This window comes from Kwoniella mangroviensis (genome assembly GCF_000507465.2).
Source record: "Kwoniella mangroviensis CBS 8507 chromosome 1 map unlocalized Ctg01, whole genome shotgun sequence".
Taxonomy (NCBI): Eukaryota; Fungi; Basidiomycota; class Tremellomycetes; order Tremellales; family Cryptococcaceae; genus Kwoniella; species Kwoniella mangrovensis.
Window position 1 is genome coordinate 614,507 of NW_027062533.1, and position 20,341 is coordinate 634,847.

General features: G+C 44.5%; 8 protein-coding genes across 8 annotated transcripts; 5 read left to right on the forward strand and 3 right to left on the reverse strand.

Annotated features, from left to right (window-relative positions):
• Positions 1-1,299: 1,299 nt before the first annotated feature.
• Positions 1,300-2,756, forward strand: I203_100209 (uncharacterized protein; the record flags this gene model as incomplete). Its single annotated transcript, XM_019149189.1, has 2 exons — positions 1,300-1,542; positions 1,608-2,756. 2 exons carry the CDS (start codon positions 1,300-1,302, stop codon positions 2,754-2,756), a joined length of 1,392 nt encoding a protein of 463 aa, XP_019001716.1.
• A 1,976-nt stretch (positions 2,757-4,732) lies between these two features.
• Positions 4,733-7,208, forward strand: I203_100210 (uncharacterized protein; the record flags this gene model as incomplete). The annotated part of the gene is made up of 15 exons (XM_019149188.1): positions 4,733-4,836; positions 4,919-4,938; positions 5,028-5,092; positions 5,170-5,268; positions 5,367-5,441; positions 5,535-5,698; positions 5,781-5,838; positions 5,905-5,925; positions 5,997-6,020; positions 6,092-6,181; positions 6,264-6,368; positions 6,443-6,570; positions 6,705-6,874; positions 6,959-7,080; positions 7,164-7,208. The coding sequence occupies 15 exons, from the start codon at positions 4,733-4,735 to the stop codon at positions 7,206-7,208; spliced, it is 1,290 nt and encodes a 429-aa protein (XP_019001715.1).
• Positions 7,209-7,738: 530 nt separating this feature from the next.
• Positions 7,739-11,699, reverse strand: I203_100211 (uncharacterized protein; the record flags this gene model as incomplete). Its single annotated transcript, XM_019149187.1, has 10 exons — positions 7,739-7,853; positions 7,927-8,186; positions 8,277-8,569; positions 8,646-8,818; positions 8,900-9,075; positions 9,139-9,402; positions 9,476-9,546; positions 9,605-11,187; positions 11,264-11,406; positions 11,487-11,699. The coding sequence occupies 10 exons, from the start codon at positions 11,697-11,699 to the stop codon at positions 7,739-7,741; spliced, it is 3,291 nt and encodes a 1,096-aa protein (XP_019001714.1).
• A 464-nt stretch (positions 11,700-12,163) lies between these two features.
• I203_100212 (serine/threonine-protein kinase SSN3) lies at positions 12,164-14,315 on the forward strand (the record flags this gene model as incomplete). Its single annotated transcript, XM_019149186.1, has 10 exons — positions 12,164-12,246; positions 12,322-12,362; positions 12,419-12,756; positions 12,827-12,931; positions 13,026-13,338; positions 13,464-13,613; positions 13,704-13,764; positions 13,839-14,006; positions 14,068-14,148; positions 14,207-14,315. The coding sequence occupies 10 exons, from the start codon at positions 12,164-12,166 to the stop codon at positions 14,313-14,315; spliced, it is 1,449 nt and encodes a 482-aa protein (XP_019001713.1).
• Positions 14,316-14,674: 359 nt separating this feature from the next.
• I203_100213 (uncharacterized protein) lies at positions 14,675-15,551 on the reverse strand (the record flags this gene model as incomplete). Its single annotated transcript, XM_019149185.1, has 2 exons — positions 14,675-15,358; positions 15,426-15,551. 2 exons carry the CDS (start codon positions 15,549-15,551, stop codon positions 14,675-14,677), a joined length of 810 nt encoding a protein of 269 aa, XP_019001712.1.
• A 634-nt stretch (positions 15,552-16,185) lies between these two features.
• Positions 16,186-17,316, forward strand: I203_100214 (uncharacterized protein; the record flags this gene model as incomplete). Its single annotated transcript, XM_019149184.1, has 7 exons — positions 16,186-16,204; positions 16,257-16,397; positions 16,469-16,611; positions 16,669-16,709; positions 16,794-16,945; positions 17,104-17,152; positions 17,202-17,316. 7 exons carry the CDS (start codon positions 16,186-16,188, stop codon positions 17,314-17,316), a joined length of 660 nt encoding a protein of 219 aa, XP_019001711.1.
• Positions 17,317-17,722: 406 nt separating this feature from the next.
• On the forward strand, positions 17,723-19,147 carry I203_100215 (uncharacterized protein; the record flags this gene model as incomplete). The annotated part of the gene is made up of 5 exons (XM_019149183.1): positions 17,723-17,791; positions 17,865-18,098; positions 18,168-18,221; positions 18,375-18,659; positions 18,794-19,147. 5 exons carry the CDS (start codon positions 17,723-17,725, stop codon positions 19,145-19,147), a joined length of 996 nt encoding a protein of 331 aa, XP_019001710.1.
• A 433-nt stretch (positions 19,148-19,580) lies between these two features.
• On the reverse strand, positions 19,581-20,338 carry I203_100216 (uncharacterized protein; the record flags this gene model as incomplete). The annotated part of the gene is made up of 2 exons (XM_019149182.1): positions 19,581-19,858; positions 19,996-20,338. The coding sequence occupies 2 exons, from the start codon at positions 20,336-20,338 to the stop codon at positions 19,581-19,583; spliced, it is 621 nt and encodes a 206-aa protein (XP_019001709.1).
• Between the last annotated feature and the right edge of the window lie 3 nt (positions 20,339-20,341).

Here is a 20,341-nt window from a genome sequence, read left to right on the forward strand (position 1 = left end):
CTCGTCTTAACTGTAATTCACCAAATCCTCCCTTTCACTAGTGCTCTCTCCTTAGATTTTGACGTTATTCTGGGTGCTTCTTGACCTTATCAGGATCATCAGGGACGTGCGGCCATGCGAAGTGACTGCATACCGCTCTCCGTGATAGTTCACAATTTCACTTTCGCACCAAGGTTGATTTTCTAAAAGTCGGTTTTCTTATTTTTCCTTTGGAGGGGTTTATTTGGTACAGGTTTATGGGACGTGACGTGACATGTTATCGAGAAAAATCCTTTAACCTCTTCACCTCATGGGCGGATGGTCCCCCTCTTCACCCTTAACAACCTTTGGCGTTGCACGCTGTTCTTCCTATCCGACCGAACCTCAATCACGCTTGACTTGATCTGTGAACGTGAAAGGTGTACTCAAATCGATGGAGTCGCTCATTTTACCTTTAAAGATCAAGCTATCCTTTTGACCCGCCCCACCTCTTACACTTATTGAATTGTAGCTTCTTGCTTGTCATTTTCACCTTTGATTTTAGATTTGATGACTTCAGCGTAGTTCATCCCATCCCATCCTCATCTGAACATACGGCGTTAGACGGTGTCTCGGTTCGCCTTCTGTAGAGACTCATCTCTTTCTTTCAAACTGTCTCTTCACTCGCTTGATATACTCTCTCTTTTCTCTGCCTCTCTCAACGAACGAACGAACATCCAACTCACGCATCTTTTGGTTCTTTCGCATCTTTACCATCACTCATACGACCTTCAACACAACCAACCAATCAACCTGCCTTCTCTCATCTGATTATCAACACGAAACCGCCCAACTCAATCGGTCAATTGTTTCAAATACGCCTTATCCCAAAATAACTGAATTGATCCATTCTCTACTGGTTCGCCTGGTCATTTCGTCATCAAATCAACATCGGATTATCATTCTAAAACCGCCTGGACCGATTACTGCCTACCACTCGCGACCATAACAACTCGACCTCTGACGGGCCTCATTGAAATCGTTGCCGATATCCTGTACCTACCCAATTGGACATATAAACCTCGCTCAATCCCCCCCCTTCCCTTGACGATCTCATCCCCTCACACTCGTCTCACTTTGTATTTAACCCGACACATCAACGATTTCACATTTATCGCCCGAGCAGGTCTCACTTTTTCGTTCCTCTCTATTGTCTCTAGTAACAAAGCGCATCTGCCGATACGCTAGTCACCACTTCTAGATCTACCTGAAACCTTTTTTAATTCATTTCCTTATTCTTTAATCTTTTCACCTTTCATCACCTCCGCTCATACAATCAAGATGCCACCCACTGCTGCTGTCAAATCTGCTCGATCTTCCATATATGGTTGGACCAAGAAGAGATCGGTATCACCATCCTCTTCATCGCAGCAATCTACCTCTCAGCCAAAAGCCAAGATGACTCAACAGCCTCAGCATCACTATTCGCAACCTGCTATGCCAGCTCCTAGGAGGCCGGAGGAAAGCCCATATTTTGAGGAGGATTACAGTGATGAGATCATTGCTTACATGCACTCTATGGACGTGAGTATCATCTCCTTCAATCCTAACACAAGTGAAGAGATTCTGATAGAGCCCAACCTCAATAGAACTCTACCCTTGCCTCTTCCGAATTCATGGACATGCAACCTGAACTCCAATGGTTCATGCGACCTTACCTCATTGATTTCCTCATCGAAGTTCACCAACAGTTCCGTCTCCGTCCCGAAGTCCTTTACCTCGCCATGAACATTGTCGACCGATACGTATCGAAGCGTGTGGTCTACAAGAAGCACTACCAGCTTGTTGGATGTGCCGCTCTCTGGATAGCAGCTAAATTTGAGGATGGAAAGGACAAGGTACCACTCGTCAGGGAGTTAGCGGAGATGTGTTGTAAAGCCTACGACGAAAGTGCTTTCATCCAAATGGAAGGTCACGTCCTCTCAACCATCGGATGGAACATTGGTCACCCCTCTGCTGAAGCTTGGTTAAGGATCAACACCACCGGTCACAACTATGAAGATCCCAAAGTCCAGAACATGGCCAGGTTTCTAATGGAAATAACGCTCTTCCACCGTGAATTTGTTGGTATCCAATCTTCCCTCGTCGCCTCTGGTGCCCTCATGCTCGCTCGTTTCATCTGTGGTAAAGCTCGAAAACCAGTAGCTCGACATGATAACGTTGCTGTTCGAATCGCCCTCGCTATCGACAAACACTTTGCCGAGAAATTAGAAAATGTCTCTGAGATTGTTATCAGGAAATACGCTCCTACCTATTACGGACGATGTTCCACCATCTGTCGAGAATGGTACTTATCAGGTAGAAGATTTGTTTACAACCCTGAAGCACCTGCTACTCCCGTTTCCACCAACTTGCCTACTCCTGGACTTGCACCTTCCGGATCAGGTGGATGGCCTTCGAAACGAGGTTCATGGGTCACTGGTTCACCTGGTGGATCCATCTCTTGCGCTTCGTCTGAAGCGGGTGATGATGCTCCTCTCACACCGATCACACCTATTCATTCTCACAACATCGATCCATTCTCTGTCGCCTCCAAGGAAAACATCGCACCTGCTGTATATGGCTCGAACCCCTCTGCGAGCATATCGAAAGATTCAGTATCAAGTGTTAACGTCAGTGTCACAACGGCTAAACCATTACCTCAGCCTCCTGTTTACACCCGTCCGGCTTTACATGCTTTACCGCCTGTGGGAGATTTGTCATTACCGAATCGATCGATGAGACGACTCAGCAATTGATCTCTGGATCTTTCAACTTGACTTTGACGATAACGATGATGACTTTTTCTTTTCCTTTCCGGCATAATCTGGCATTTATACCTATTTCGTATTGCATATAACCCACAAGACACAACATATATATCTACCAATTGCATATTCACCCAAACCAACCAATCGACAATAACATATATACACCATCATACATATACATACCACCGAATCAAGAGATCGAGACACTTAGCGCGACAGACAGATTCAAAAGTTTATACGACATATACTCATATATTTTAGTAATCTTTCTTTTCTTGGTTCTTGGCTTTGGTTTCATAGATATTTCCTTACTACTTGTTGAGTATCACATAACATACATCATATATTATATATTATCATTATCATATCGTAGCTACATTACTATTATCTTATGTTGACCGTAGACTTACTCTCAGTACTACTTATGATGACGATATGCGACGACCACATTATGGGTCAAATCTATGACAAACATCAATACTGGTATACCTGGCATCACACTTGGCTTGAACAACATCAACTATGATCACAATAATCTGCAATACGAGTACGAGTATGAATATAAGTAATGCCCATCCCGTCACCGTCACAGGATGCTGCGAAAGACTGGGGAGATAGAAAAGTACGTATGTGCGATAAAGCAATCAAAAAGACAGTCGCGTTTAGGGTAAATCTGATATTTGACTATTGATTTACCCTTTTTCTTGCCTGCCCGTCAGTCGGTTACGAATGGACTATACGTGTTAAGATTACTCAAAAATCCAAGCCACTTGCACAAAACCTTTCCACACCTTGTTCCGTGATCTGATCGAACTTGATCGTGATCCGACGAGGATGATGCGAAAATCGAAGATTTGTACATATTGTGTCACCGTTTGTAGATCTTGGCCAGAAGATATGTCCGGGATAAAAATGGGATGGGATGGGATGGGATGGGAATGCAGTGGTATCGAGAACGGTACAAGGGAGGGTGAGAAATGAGTACTCTTAGTACGTACCTTGGACCGCACGGACAGGGGTGAGAATTGGCTTGTGGTTTAGCTTGCACTTGGGTCCTGAGATTTCGGACTCTGCGGACAAGGAGATTTCAGGAATGAGATGGGATCTATCTCATATTCTTTTCGAAACGAGCAGAGCACTCGTAGATCATTACTTGGTAGCGAAGATGGCACAATGGAGGTCAACCTCAATCTGCGATTCTTTGGATCCTCCCAGGATTCAATTCGATAAGATTGATATGCCGATTTGCACCAGTAGAGATATAGCGAATGAACTCGTACTTTTCATACTCACTGAACATTTTCTATGAGCATACCATCTCAATAATATGATAACCCTCATAATCTCTTTCGTGATGTGAAAGTGAACCTGCTGGCTATGTATTGGTACTGTACGTGCATCGTTTATGATCTGCACCTATTCATGGGAATGAAAAAAAAAAAAACATACATGGACGTTTAAACACTAGGTCTGTTCGCTTAGATCCAACCAATTGACCTTGACCTTACCTACATCGATCTGATCTCGGTTAGATGGAAAAGAGGAAGGACCATCAACACAACGGAGCATGACATACACGGTCAATATAGACTTGTGATAAGATAACCTGAGTTCAGCAGTCCGTGATCATCACTTGGACCCCGATGGTCATCTCATCACCTCGAGCATGCCAGTCACAGCATGTTAGATGCGAGCACTGACCGCCTTGGTGGCTTCAACATGTATGTTAAGCGGCGAGTAAAACAGAGTATTCCTGTCCAGTCCGATATGCTCCGGGCGGAAATGCCGGAGTTATTCTTTAGTTCTGATCAACGAGTCAACCAATGAATGAGACCACTGGCCCCGCATAACCCCACTCACCCGACACTGGACACTCGACTCTACTCTACCTCTCGACTGCATTTCAACACTGTACATTTCATTCACCCACCCACACATCCACACAAAAGAGCAATCCGCCCAGCATGCTTACTCAATCCTCTCGAATCCTCCTCGCCAGATCATCTGCAACAAGATCATTGCCAGTCGCACGTGCAGCTGTGTCCACTTGGGCCAATGTTCCTGCTGGGTAAGTTTGACGGCCATTTCGATTTCGGTTTCCATTCATTCGATCTATCGGGCTGATGCTATCTGCTATATCACTCTATCAGTCCACCCGATCCTATTCTCGGTATGTCTTTTCCTCTTTCGTGATCAGACATGCGATCGATACACCGGATATTTTTGCTGATGATGATGATCTCGGTGGGATGTAAATAGGTGTAACTGAAAAGTTCAAGGCTGATAAATCACCTAAGAAGATCAACCTCGGTGTCGGAGCTTATGTACGTTGACTTCCTCTCAATACTGCTGACGTGAAGATCGAGTCGAACGGCTGCTGACTGAAAGTACAACGCTGTAGCGAGATGGCCAAGGTAAACCATATGTTCTTCCTACCGTCAAGAAAGCAGAGAAGATCCTCTCGGATGCTATGCAAGATAAAGAGTATCTCCCTATAACCGTACGTTTTACATTTCTGTGTCACCAGCTGCATCGTTCCTCTTACTACGAGGGCTGCCCCGAGCGGAGCTGACTGACTTGTTCGTATGATGTATATAGGGCTTAGCAGACTTCACAAAGCTCGCTGCTGAGTTGGCCTATGGAAAAGACTCGAAACCCATTGTGGAAAAACGAGTAAGTACCGAACGAGTTTTCTCCTTTTTCAACCTCAGAACATGATATTCTTGTCAGATATATATGCTGATATGACAATGGTGCACCGTTTAGCTCGCCATCACCCAATCTATCTCTGGTACAGGTGCTCTCCGAATCGGTACTGCTTTCCTTGCTAGACATTACCCGGGAGCCAAGACCATCTACCTCCCTACTCCCACGTGGGGTAACCACATCCCCATCTCCAAAGATTCGGGTCTTGAGGTCAAGCAATACAAGTGAGCTAGCAGCTAGCTTTCACCTCCTGCTTCACCTGCAAAAAATAAGTCTAAATAGCTGATGTGCAACCATGTTATATAGGTACTTTAACAAGGAGACTGTAGGACTTGACTTTGAGGGTATGAAAGCTGATATCAAGGTGAGCTGGCGTCTCTTTCCGAATCTTGTTTTTGATATATGCTAATGATAGAATCTCTGTTGATAGGCTGCGCCAGAAGGTTCAATTGTAAGTCAGATTTCCTTTGTTGATCGCGTCTTGGACTATTTCAGCTGATGTTTATTCGTCACTGCACCCAGGTCCTTCTCCATGCTTGTGCTCACGTGAGTAGCTGGTTTCATTCGTGTGCAGTGGTCTGTTCTGACGCATAAGCTGACTGCGATATTATTTTCAGAACCCTACCGGTATCGATCCAACCGAAGCTCAATGGAAAGAACTCTCCGATATCGTTAAGGAGAAGAAACACTTCCCTTTCTTCGACATGGTGAGTTTCCAGTCCCATGCTTCTCTTTCTTCTGGATCTTCTAGAATAAAGAAATGTGCTGATGGTTTACACGTGTCATTAGGCCTACCAAGGTTTCGCTTCCGGTGATATCCTCAAGGACGCTTTCGCTGTTCGATACTTTATTGAACAAGGTCATCAACTCCTTCTTTGTCAATCATTCGCCAAGGTGGGCCTTCATCGCTTTTCCAGCTAGCTCTACATAGAGATTACTGTAAGCTGATGGTTTATGGTGTAATATAGAACATGGGTCTTTACGGTGAACGAGTCGGAGCTATCTCATTCGTCTGTGAATCACCCGAAGAGAAAGCTAGAGTGGACTCTCAATTGAAGATCCTCATTAGACCTTTGTACTCTAACCCTCCTGTCCAGTGAGTATGGGTGATTGTATTCGTCAAAAATTCCCCCTTCTATTTTTATCGTTGTTTCTGAACAAGCGACTTTGGTTTCTCCCTATTTAAGCACTGATGCGAACACTAGCTGAATCTGCACTTTACCCTCACAGCGGTGCACGACTGGTCAGCACCATCCTCTCATCCCCTGAACTTACCCAAGAATGGCTCGTCGAAGTCAAAGGTATGGCCGACAGAATTATCGAGATGAGAGAGAGATTGTACAACAAGCTCGTCGAGTTGAACACTCCTGGAGAATGGGGTCACATCAAATCGCAAATTGGTATGTCAAGAAGTCTTGTTCATTTTAAATAGGACGATAAGGAATATATCTGAATTATTTGTGTGACCTTTGAAATACCCATAGGAATGTTCTCTTTCACTGGACTTAAAGCTGAACAAGTAGATGCCCTGGCTGAAAAAGCTTCGATCTACCTCACGAGAGATGGTAGGATCTCGATGGCCGGTCTGAACAGTAACAATGTTGATGTGAGTCATATCAGAACCAGCATGCGGTACCGTGAATGTTATGATGATGTATGCTGATGATGGTTGTTGGAATGGTCGAATAGTATTTTGCTGAATCTGTCTCAAAAGCGGTCAAAGGTGAACTTTAAGTTTACATAAGGATCCATGAAGATGAAAGATGAAAGCTGGAAGAAAAATAGAAAGTTACAAGCACTGAAAATGAACTCCAACTGGTGTATACTTGGATGCTCGTTGGCACGCTTGGAATTTGGATATAAATGATCATGCATATCATATCATATCGTTCAAGGATTAATTGGGAGAACTCCGTACGGCCAATCTCGTATAGAGCGTCGGAGACGATGATTTCGTATCATCTTTACTCACGGCTTTATATTATGTTTGCAAAATCGTGTAGTTTCATTGAATTGACTTCTTTCGATGAATTCATCTTATTCATATCGATGAGGACTCACAGATACCGAAATCATAGTATCAAGTCAACAGATGACTTTTAATCAAATTACTCGTACAAAATAACCATATATACCTTTGCCATATTTCAAGAAGAAATCGGAATCAAGAATAGCAACAAAAAGCGAAACAGCGAAACAGCGAAAAAGCGAAACAAGAATGTCCGAGTTCTTTCAGCAAGAGAAGTCCGATCTAAGCCTCCAATTTATACGATGCATTGCGCAGCGACATCCACGCAAACTTGTAAGAAAGTACCCAAGCATCCTTGAGGGGTAGTCGACGATATGGTTCGTCTAGCAGCTTCAGTTAAGAGGTTGATACTATTCAATGATCAAATCAAATTAGCTATCATTCTGTAATTCCAATAGTCTTGATCTTGATGTTTATACTCACTCTGCTTTACCATATACCTTTCTAATTTCAATATCTGTCCCATTCAAGTTCCCAGGATATCCCCAAATGGTCTCTTGACTTATCCCAATATCCACGATTACCTTTGATTTGATAGATGGTAAAACCATCGTCACACTAGCTATCAAACTATTGGACTCAGGCTGGAGTTTGTAGTTGATGGGATGTCGGAAATTGACATAATGTAATTCTGCACGAAGACGTTGAGAGACGGACCATAATTGACCGATCGTTTGAACGAGCTACAATAGAACAACAGAAGATATCAGCAATAGTATTGACTGGACATTGATTGTACATATACTTAATACACTTAGGAAGACTAGACTCACAGAAGATAAATTGTCAAAACTATCCGCTTTTACACCTTCCCTTAAAGCGATCTTGAGCATCTCGAACAAAGCTTCTGTAGGACTCTGCGATGAATTTCCTTTGAGGATCGGACCACCTTTCCTCTGTTTTACTTTATCATATAGATATTCCAACTGAGCAGATCTCAAATTCGCTATGTAATCCTTACACTGGAAAGACAGAGAAATTTCGTTATCGAATTCCAGTTCAAGTAAGGTGGAAGATATCTTGGTAGGTCGCCAGAGGTGTATATGTTGGAGAGAATTGTATTCTTCTATATACAACATAATCAACAAATAACGATATATCAGTAAGATATCATAACATCATTTAGCGAGATACACGCTCACCTTTTAACCTAATCGCGTCAGATCTGGTGAATTGATCACACTGCGATTTAGCATGTTGAATAGCCGTCACGCATTCTGTCTTGGTGTTGTTCAACTCTTCTAATTTGTTTGTCAAGGCTGTCAATTTCACAGTTGACTCTTCAAGCTCAGAACTGAAAACGTTGATTTGAGTCCTATCGTCCAACAACAATGATCACCATACCATGAGTTTTTGGTTCTTTCCCTGAGTTACTGTTCGTTCATATCTCACTCACTCTTGCTCTGTTATACCTTCTTTCAACGCCGCCAACTCTTGTTGATCGCATGCTGCTATCTCAGCTACGATCTCTCTTTCTTTCTCCAATTCAGCTTGTAACGCAGCTTGTCTAGCTTTCAAATCGGGTAGGATCGATTCCGTCTGTTCTTGCAATGCAGTGAGTCGATCGTTGTCCTACCATTCCACAAAAACCGTTTAGCAGCCGTCTTGTTATAAGAGATTTGCCCCATAGCTCACGTCTTGCATATCCTGTAACATCCCTTCAACATCAGGTTTGATAGTCTGCATCAATTGTAATTTCCAATCATACCACCTCTCTTTAGCTTTCAATTGAGTGTTAGTCTTGAATGACTTGAAAGCCAATTCGAACAGTTGCTTGTCTTCGTCTGAGGCTGAAATGTACTCTTGAATTACCGGCGGAGAATCTTCATCGCATCTAGCTTCACATTGATCAAGTTCAGTTTGTCCATTTCGAATATCATCTCGGAGTTTATTGGCGGCCTATAAACAGATCAAGATCCACTGGTTAGTAGTCAATTATACACGAGGCGCATATTGATGTGCATACACTCACCCATGTATACATATTCAAGAAGATCGAATTTACTTGAGCTTCAGCATATTCGTGCAAAGCAAATTCCCGATCTACATTCACAGATTGTAAGCTTGTGCGTACTAGCATTGCTATACTAAGGAGGCTTACCTCCTCCAGAATATGACTGGCCCAAGATACCTTTCGCAACACTACTCCTCCTTCTGTTCAGTCCTGGAAGACCCTCCAAAAACTGCACCCCCGCCATTTCGAGGAACGAGGCCAATGAGATAGTCTGAGGTTGTTCCCACTCTGATTCGAGTGCTTCCTCTTCCACTGCTTGAGGCTCAGGTTCGGGCTCAGGCTCAGGCTCAGGTTCGGGATCAGCGACTCTGACCAAGTTATGTCGACTGGTTGCTGGACTTCGAGCGATTCGCATCGGGGTCCCCAAAGAGGCTCTGGGTGCACCGAGAGACAATCTCGAAACACCCAAAGAAGTCCTAGGAGCAGGTTGGGATACGGGCGTACCACCAAATACCTCTTTCACTTGAGAATCGAGCTTGTTCTTCTTAGCACTTTCCAATCCAGCTTCTGGGCTATCTTCCCTTGATCGTTTCTTACTGGCGCTTGAAGGAGCCGAAGCGAAACTTAGACGTTTAGCAACCTCCCTAGCAACTTGCATTCCAGCTTTTTTAGGTGTGGTAGACTTGGTTGGACTAGGTGAAGGTGCAAATACATTCCGTTTCTGAGTGGAAGTGGCTGACTTCTGAGCGGAAGATACAGTAGGTCGAGCAAAGGAGGGCGTCCCTGAAATTGGTCGTGTGTTTGTAGGTAATGGCCTAGCGGGTGAGATAGTAGGGTAGGAAGAGGTTGCAACAGGGGCTGGTGAAGGTGGAGGGAGAGAAATGATACCACCTTGAGCATCAGTCATATCCATACCATCATCTTCGGCATCTTGATCTTGAGGAGGTATGATAGAGTGGTTGAAAGTGAAAGTCATTGTCTTCTCCCTCCCCTCCTCATTTCTGAACGAATCACCACCCGAACTGATAGTATCATCCGGACCGATTATACCGCCGAAAGCAACGGTCTCTTCCATCTCCATCTCGATCTCTCCTTCAATAGCATCACCAGGTCTAAAGTTCTGAGCTGACGATCCTTCCGGAATAGGGAACGAATAACCGATCGAATTCCGATTGGACATGGCACCGTCAGGAGCTTTGGGTGGTAACATTCCACCAACGGCTATTGTGAAATCCATAGTCTTTTCTTCGTCTGCTGATCGATTTGAGATATCCGCTTCTTCAGTAACGTCCGAGTCTATCGTCGTGTTTGCTGCCATGGAGCTTCTTCGAACGATCCCTCCATATATATTCTGCGTAATATCCATATCCATCTCTTCTTCCTCTTCTTCGTCACTTTGATCATTTGCAGCTGAGAGTCTGTCATTACTGGTACCACCAAGAGAGAAGTTTCCCCTTTGACCATTGAACTGACGTCCCATCTCTACCGCACCGTTATCTTCTGAGCCAGAATCTGACTGTTCTTCAATTTCCATCGATTCTTCCCCCTGAGTTTCACCTTCTCCTTGGAATACTGATGGAGTGAAGACATTGGGTTTAGCGACAGATGCGATGTTCTGAATCGACGATCGACGCGAATGGGAGGATAAGGAGGATCGCGGCCCACTAATACTGGATGAAGCGGGGGGAGCGAAGCTGGGTCTCCGAGAAGGTTCCGGATTATCGAACATCCTGTATAGCAGCAGTATTGGGATCAATATCATCTGTTCCCATCATGCAGTTGGACTGTAACAGAAATTCACCTTACCTTACATGAGCGTTGGGAGCGAAACTGACTCGTCTGGATAATGATTGCGAAGCACCGAAGTTGATCGTATGGGCGTATTGCTGTGTATCGTCCCCGTCGTCCGTCGGTGCTGGGAGTGGTTTGAGAATCGATTTTCTGGGTTGCTATATGTGACGTATAAGCTGGGATCTGTGTTCAGGGGTATATAAAACTTGCGAAGCCATGACAGTATGAATCTACATACAGCATGTCTCCTGGCCTTCCGCCTAGGACTCAAGTCATCGTCCCCTTTTCCCACCTGGAAGAGAGCTTCCCCACCGCTATCTGCAGACGACTTCTGCTTCTGTATCTTAAACTCTCTGTTCGTAATTGGAAGAGTGACATTTTCTAGGTTTAGATTGTGTTCAGCGAGTGACACGGACTTGCGTGGTCTAGGTGATTTAGATGCGAGAGACATGGTGAGGATGGGTGAACGGGTGGAAGTGTAGAGGGTGAAGCGTCAGACCTGACAGGGGCGAGATAGGCCTGATCACTCTTTTGCTGAAGACAGTTTCTTTTCCTCTTGGTGGCAATTGGTGTATTGGTTGCGAGATATATGATGAGTATGTACTGTATCTTATATGACTGATGAATGTGAAAGTGAATGCTGATATTGAATGTTGATATTCATTTGTTTGTTTGGTTTGGGATCCCGTCTTCAGTGAGCAGTGTGACCGTGGGAAAACTGACAAATTAGACTGAACTACGCCCAATTTAAAGTCAGTCGCCTGTCGCCGTCTGACACATGGTTCGCACGTGATCTCCTTCGCTCATCCTTCTCCTCCTGGGTCATGAACAGGGTTCATTCGAGCAACCTTTCTTGTGCATTCATGCTCTACTGGTAATTCACCGGCACTCAGACAGAAGAGCTACACGATCGCCATGGCTGCAGCTATGGCCTCGGGCTCAGCTATGCTCGATCCCATGCACTACTATCGTGCAAAGAGAGACAGAGAGCGGCGGACGTGAGTAGCACCTCTACATTTTCATATATGACGACGGGAAATTTGGGTACAGCTGACATAACCTTATATCATTAGTGTGCTGAAGACGTATAAGATATTAGGATTCATCTCATCAGGTATGTAAGCTATTAACTTCTGAGTATTCACGTATCTGATAGGGACTCGACAATAGGTACATATGGAAGAGTATACAAGGCGGTTTTATTACCTTCCCCTTCCTCATCGTCCAATATCAAATCCAGCAGTACCAACAAATCAACATTACCTTCATCTGCCCGAGCGGCATTGTCCATACCCAAAGACAAATTACTTTCACCTACTACATCGACATCTTCCAATTCCAATACACCGATACTAGATCCCCTGAATAATCCAGAATTATGTATGAGACCTGGCGATTTACCTGCGAAGGAGGGGGATGTGTTCGCGATCAAAAAGTTCAAACCTGATAAAGAGGGCGATGTTTTGACGTATGCGGGTATAAGTCAATCTGGTGCGAGAGAAATTATGGTGAGTAGCATCAAAGCATAACCAATCAGTTTCATCATTGGCTGGTCAAAACTGATAGTACTTTGTGTAGCTGAATAGAGAGCTCAATCATCGTAACCTGACCGCACTAAGGGAAGTCATATTAGAAGATAAAGCTATTTATATGGTATTCGAATATGCTGAGCATGATTTCCTGGTGAGTAAATAACCTGTCTTCCTATTTATAATCTTCCCCTTGTTCCTTTGGTTTGGTCCACATAACAAAATGGCTGATTTGACTTGCTTAATAGCAAATAATCCATCACCATTCTCAGACCACCCGAAGTCCGATCCCATCCCCAACTCTCCGTCGCTTACTACACCAACTCCTATGCGGTGTTCATTTCCTCCATTCAAATTTCGTCTTGCATCGTGATCTGAAACCTGCCAATATCCTAGTGAACTCTGCTGGCGTCGTAAAGATTGGTGATCTCGGTTTGGCCAGATTATGGCATAAGCCTCTAGCTCAAGGCGGTTTATTTGGAGGTGATAAGGTCGTGGTGACGATCTGGTATAGAGCGCCAGAGTTGATTCTGGGTGCTAAGCATTACACGGCCGCCGTTGGTGAGTGTTCTCGTCCTCATAATGGACCAGGCTCAGCGATTGTCCTGTTCTTCCATATCTGCCCTGTATCTTTGATGAAGACTCAGTCACCCGAAGGCCTTACCAAGCTGACGTACCATTCACAGATCTATGGGCAATCGGATGTATCTACGCGGAATTACTTGCCCTTCGACCGATATTTAAAGGTGATGAAGCGAAAATGGACGGTAAGAAGCAGTTGCCATTCCAGAGAGATCAGATGGGCAAGATCTGTGAGGTACTAGGTCCGGTCAAAGGTCAGCCCAGATATCTCGCATCGCACTCGCCTTACCCATTCTTCGCGAACTCTGATTGGATGTAGCTGATAGCAATCTGGGATGTTTTAGCCGACCAATGGCCAGGTATTGTGCATATGCCAGAATATAAAACGTATCTGTCATCTGGACCGTAAGTGATCATGATCCCTCGCGTCGTCACCGCCCTGTACCTGTAATAGGCACCTGACTGTTGTTCTGCTATAGCTATCCTAATCCCAATCCCCTTCCGACTTGGTATCAACATCGATCATCGTCTTCCCAAGGGTACGACCTGCTCACAAGATTGTTCGAGTGGGATCCAGCGAGAAGGTTAACGGCCAGAGAGGCATTAGCCCATCCTTGGTTTCAGGAAGAAGGTGGTGTAGCTGCAAAGTGAGTTACGTCCTATTGCAATAAAAGACACACCTGACTAAGAGCTCATTTCGAAATGAAGAAGCGTCTTTGAAGGAAGTACAATTACGTATCCAACTCGAAGAGTCACACATGAAGATAATGGTGATGCTAAGATGGGATCGTAAGTCATTCATTGCTCTCAGCTAACCAGTCCCTTTACTAATTCAATTCATTGATAGTCTACCCCCTTCTATGGCCCAACCTCGATTACCGTCCAGTAGCAATTTCCGACCTGCCAGTGCGAGTTTGACTGCTCAACAACCTGTGAGGAAGAAAATTAGAATGTAGGGTTGAAGAAGGATCATGGACTAACAAAGCAAGAGATTTTGTATTTTTAGCGTAACCAAGGGTACTGATCCACCGATACCCTGTAGATTATGTTGTATCTTGGTATGTGACATGTAGCATCATCTTTCCATATTTAATGGATCATGTCGCTTGGTACTGACATGACTGGATTGATTTTCACCAATGATTAAAAATATAAAACCTGACTCCCGTTCGAATCGTGTGCAACACATCCGCCACAAAATTGCAACCAACCTCTAAAAGACGCGGTAAAGTCTGACTTATATTGATGATGCCTTTGCACACTATCTACAAAATACTATTGGAAGGCCCCAGATCTTTGACACTCGGAACGATTATCAAGATTGGAAATCCCTGGTATTCTCTTCCCACCATTTTTGGTCTTCTTCCGACATCGTCGTATCTCCACCTTCGGTGACGAAGTCGAAAGCTTGTTGCTGTTGCTGTTGCTGTGGCTGTTGCATTCCAAGAGGTGGAAAGTGATCTTGCCACCGAGGAGCGATGCTCATATCAGTCACACTTTGAATTTGAGGCCGTTGTATTGGAGGGAAATGACCTTGAAATTCTGGTAAGGTCTTATAAATATCGTATGATCCATGTCCAAGCGTTGAGGGAGTACCATCAGGGACAGTATAATCAGTGTCGTGACTGTACTGGGTATAAGGCGTATTTAAGTCAAAAGGGTTCTCTGCGCCACTCCACCATGTTGAAGGTGTATCCGATGTGAGGTCCACCACCTCCCTAGCACTTGTTGGTCTAAACTCACTTGAACTCTCGTCTCTATTCGAAGCGTTTGAGGCTCCGTCTGCTTTGAGTCGGGGTCTACGTAAACCCAATTCTGCATACCCACCATGATGTTTCAGAAAACCTAACCAGTAAGTACCACTGCCCTCTGGTCTGATAGTTTGAGGATCGCTCTTCCATTTTAACATGTCATCGTAGACCTTGAACCATTTGTCACCTTCTTCAGGATAATCTTCATTCGCGGTATGGTAACTTCTCGAATGCCCATCGGTGACCACCTAAACGACACCGCCACAGCTATCTAGCTATCTATGGGGAATGAAGGTTATGGCAAATCTCACTTACACAGTATTCACATCCCTTCAATCCTTGGACTGCTGATGCACACACTTTAGCTCCTGTTGGTGCGCTATGGGATGGATGAGGACATTGACATGTTCTTGTGGATCCGCTTGATCTCTCGGGTGGCATTCTTGAATTTCTAATACCACTCTAATATTCGGGGTGGTGATATCACTTGATCGTTCTGTATGAACCCTTATTTTTAGATTTTTATAGTATGAAAGCGGCTCTGGCAATGCAATGTCATGCAACAGGGTATCTCTATATATCCTCTCTTTGGAGTCATTTAAATACTATGCTGTATCGAGAATCGGTATCCCAATGGCTCAAAGGAGCGATATTTTCTTCTCAAAAAGGATTTATTGTACAGCACTCGTACAAATTCTCAGCTTTCTTCAATCACTGGTAAGATTTTGCCAAGCGTTTGCTAAATCTCGCGCCTCGATGGTATGACCACTTTTAGGGAGCGCGAACATTTCATAACAAAGGTCCATTGCTACCACCGAAATCGAAAGTCATATCACCTGCCAATCTCAAGGGTATCAGGGGATATCTCGTTGATTTGTGTTAAAATGTGACCATTCCTTTCAGCGTCGTCCCACCATCCTGCTTTTGAAGATCAAAGGAGAACCGTGATTGATTAGTCAATCTGCTACGACCTCAAGGTCATGGATCAGGAGTGATCAGTAGATAAAGGGCTAAGAAATGACTTGTTCTGGTACAACACCTTGTGCATGTACAGCCATTGGCTATAGCATACAATATGTTGATAATCCTCAACGGTATGCATCAATGGAGCGAAACCATCAGCCGAGCTGACAATTTTCTCGATAGCCTTGTCTATTTTAGGATTGATCCAATCAGTTCTGGGCACCGCGGTCGATCCCTCAAACAACCAAGATATGGATAAGAGGACTGTTACCTCTTCACAGTTGATGGCGAAAGAAGGTCCCTCTTATACTGACATCAACACTGGTTTGTCATAACATCACAATCAAACCAGCCTGAGGGCCTGAGGACTGACGATCCCTCAAATCATACTACAGCTGCCAATCCTTTGGATTGGGATATCCTTTTGGGCGTTCAAAGTGCTCTGGCTGTGCTGACCAAGCTCAACAAAGCTGCCATCACCGACCACATCAAAGATCATGGCGAGCCTGGTACACCGACTGAAAAAGCTACATTCGAAGTATTCAAGGATGGAAGCCCCGTCAACTTCACTTACAAATTGACTGACTTGATTTAGAGTACTGCCTCTATGAGCGGGGAAGATGCGTTTCAGAATTGGTAAGCACCCAGAAATCGTGATGACTCAATTCCATAGTCATGTACTCCAATTTGAGCTAAAGCTTACGAATTGGGGACGTGCAGGTGGTGGCGTGGCTCAATGCAGGCTGTGATGGATGTGTTGGGAACGACCTACGATGAGCTAGGGGAAACAGGCGCTACCGCAGATACTGTCCTAGAAATACTTACCGGAAGGAAGACCAAGACCATCCTCAACCCCACCAAAGAAGAGTTGAGTGAGTTCATATCCCCTGAAAAGCAACTACGATCCGTGCCTTTCTCCGTCGAAGGGATCGCTCATTCAACCGTGTTGTCTGTAACTTACTATAGTCAAGTATACCAAGAAAGCAGACTTCACTCCTGTACTGATACAGTACACGGATTTTTTTCCCAGAATATTTGGTCGTCATGCATTTTGATGGGGATGAAAATGATTCGGCTTCGTAAGTCTCAAACGATCCGATACGTACCAATACTGACTAAGTTGATTAGGTTCTCCTCAATTCAAATTGTGGATAGGCAATGGGTGACACGCTCGAACAAAATCGAGGTTGGTAACGGGGACTCTACTCTAATCTTCTTGGAGGATGAGGGACCTGTTCCCTGATGGTGTCACATGCTCGAGTGGTAATTCAACTTTGGAAAGTGTCCTTTTCAGTCTTAGTCTAATAGTGATGTTCATATAGGCGAATCTTTCTTCTATGGCATCTGTGTAGTTGATGAGGAAACTTACGGCCTATACTTCATGCATGTTGGAGATCTGAATTTCGTCTTTCCAGCGTCATATTTCATGGGTATACTATCATGTTGCAATCCATCCGTCCACAAGCTATCTGACGCCACTGATTGTACAGTACTGTACCTGCCACTACGAGTCAGTCTGCTTGTTTCGGTTGACTCTTCTCGATTTACCCGACCCCAACTCATCCATCTCAACTACCAGATTGCAATTATTTCCTTCATCTCACTTGTCACTACTCTACGGCATCCCGTAGACCAGCAAGGTATTGAAGATGGAAGCATCCTCATCCAGTAGACAAGACCTCATACGCAATGCCGTATTATTCCTAAATGACCCAAAGGTATGTTAATCAACCTCTTCTCTCGCACCCTTCTTGGGACTGATCTTGATGACACTGACGGCAATGAGTTTAGGTCCAATCGTCCTCTTTGACATCCCGGATCCAATTCCTCGAATCTAAAGGACTGAACGAATCGGAGATCCAACAAGCTTTGTCTCAAGCTTCTCAAACCTTCTCGAGCTCTACGGTGTACAATGACAATGGACCTGAAAGACCAAGAGATCCTTCACCTAGATATGGATATGGGTATTCACAGGGTGTCATGCACCCTCCCGAACCGCCAAAACGAGATTGGAGGGATTTATTTGTGAGTCAACGAGTGATGAAATTGAAATTGATGTGGTGGATGGTCAGGAGCTGACATGGGATGAAATAGATAATGGCTGTTATCTCTGGTGGAGTAGTTTATGGATTATCGGTATTAGCCAAGGTAAGTCAAAGTTTCTGGACTTGTTCTTCTATCTGTCATCAACAAGAACTACCTCGTTATATCATGTGCCATATATCCTACATGGCTGCGAAGATGTCTGCTAGTCCGGATAAGTCCGTTGGTGATAGCTGATCTCAACGCACTTATATTTAGAAATACCTTCTCCCGCATCTCAAACCCCCTTCAACAACCACCTTCCAATCGACCTCTCAATCCCTCACTGACTCTTACGATGAAGCGTCCAAACTCCTTACCAACCTCACCGAGCAGACGGGGAAACTGCAATTGTCCATTGAAGAAGATAAAGAGAGGGTGAATAATGTGATCGAACAGGTGGAATTGGCTATGAGCAGTGTGAAGAGTAATGAGGAGAAATGGACAGGAGAATTAAGAGATATAAGGAGCGAGGTTGAGAATGTCAGGGAGCTTGTACCGAAGGTGAGTGGATGGTACTCCCATCTCCTCATCTTATGATGTGTTTTGCTTCGCGACAAGAAGAGAAGATGGTTTTGCCGTTGTTATTTCTGTTGTCGCTGTCGAATGGACATGCTAACATCCATCATACCATTCAGTTGATTGAAAAACATTCTTCTTCACAATCATCAGCCCTCACAGACCTTCAGAACGAACTTCGCTCTCTCAAAACTCTTTTAATCGCCCGACAAGGTCAAGGTCAATCACAGCCTGCTGGATCTTCTTCACCTAGTCCTTCCAACTCGGGGGTCAGTTCAACGACGGCAGCTGCGAATGCGCTGTTAACGCCCAGAGGGAAAGGCATACCAGCTTGGCAATTGCCTGCTGCTAGTCCTTCGCCAACGGGGAGTGGGAGCTCGACGCCTTTGAATGGGAGTGGGGAACTAGATGGGGAGGGGAAAGGGAAGGGCAAAGAGGAGGTGAAAGAGGAGGTGAAAGAGGATAGTAGGTGATGATTGGATTGATACATGCACAGATCTATACGGGCGTATGAGAACAGCAGGTCATCTTGGATAATTCATGAGTTCTTCTTGGGAGCTCAGGATCATGTCGAGCTTGAGGAGGGCTGATGGTCCATATGATGGTCGTACTGTGTTACTATATATATCAATACATACAGATTTTCGAGCTTTACTTAATTTGATTTTATGATATGAGATGAGGCGATGGATGCTAGTATTTAACTACGAGTGAACCAAGCTACTATACCAGGACCTCATGATATCACAGCCTTGCCCATCGGAATGGCAATGCAGTAGATACTCGTATGAGTCTGCCAATCTGCATATCACGTCGATCGGTCCTTATCGTCTTAGAGATGTCCTCAATACATCCTCACTCGGAAGTTACACTCATCTGATCAATTATGATAGAACCTAATCGAATCTAATCTTCTCCCTCAGCTTCATTAAAACTTAACATCCCCTTCTTAGCCTTCTTCTTCTTTTTCTTCTCGTCCCCTTTATCATTCACTGTCTTCACATCTTTCCGCTGCTTCTCTTCTGCTTCGTCGTTACCCACTAATTTCCTCTTATTGGTATTGTTATTTGATTTGGGTATTATAATTTTCGACTTGTCTTTGGATTGAGATGAAGAATTGCTAGAGTCTTGATTCGTATTCTTTTTGCCTTTAATCGGGGGTGGTGATGATGTTTCGCCTTTGGCTATATCATAAACATAAAAATATCAGCTTGAACGATCATAAATCCACCACAACGAAAGTAATATAGTCCACTTGACACCTCTTTCATCTAATAGTGTTCCCCTTGAACGTAAGTCAAGTGTTGGGAACAGAACTCACCTGCCCTCCTCAATCTTTTCACCTCCTCTTCATCCAGATGTCTACCTTCTTTCAAAACAACGACCTGCGGTCCATCATCCCCACCTCCACCAAACGTTTCTCCCCATTCATCTTCATCTTCCTCTTCCTCGTCTTCGGGAGCTTGTTCATTATCACTCCCCTCAGCCCATTTACCTTCTCTCGGTCGGGAAGGTATTGCCTCTCTTCCTGTCCCGTCGCGTGTTCCAGACGAGGGCGGCGATGGTGGTTTAAGTTGACCGAAGTTCTGTAGGAATTTAGGCGTGTTGGCTACGTAGGAGAGACCAGAGGAGTATTGGTGTTTTGTGAGTTGACGAGGTGGCATCGT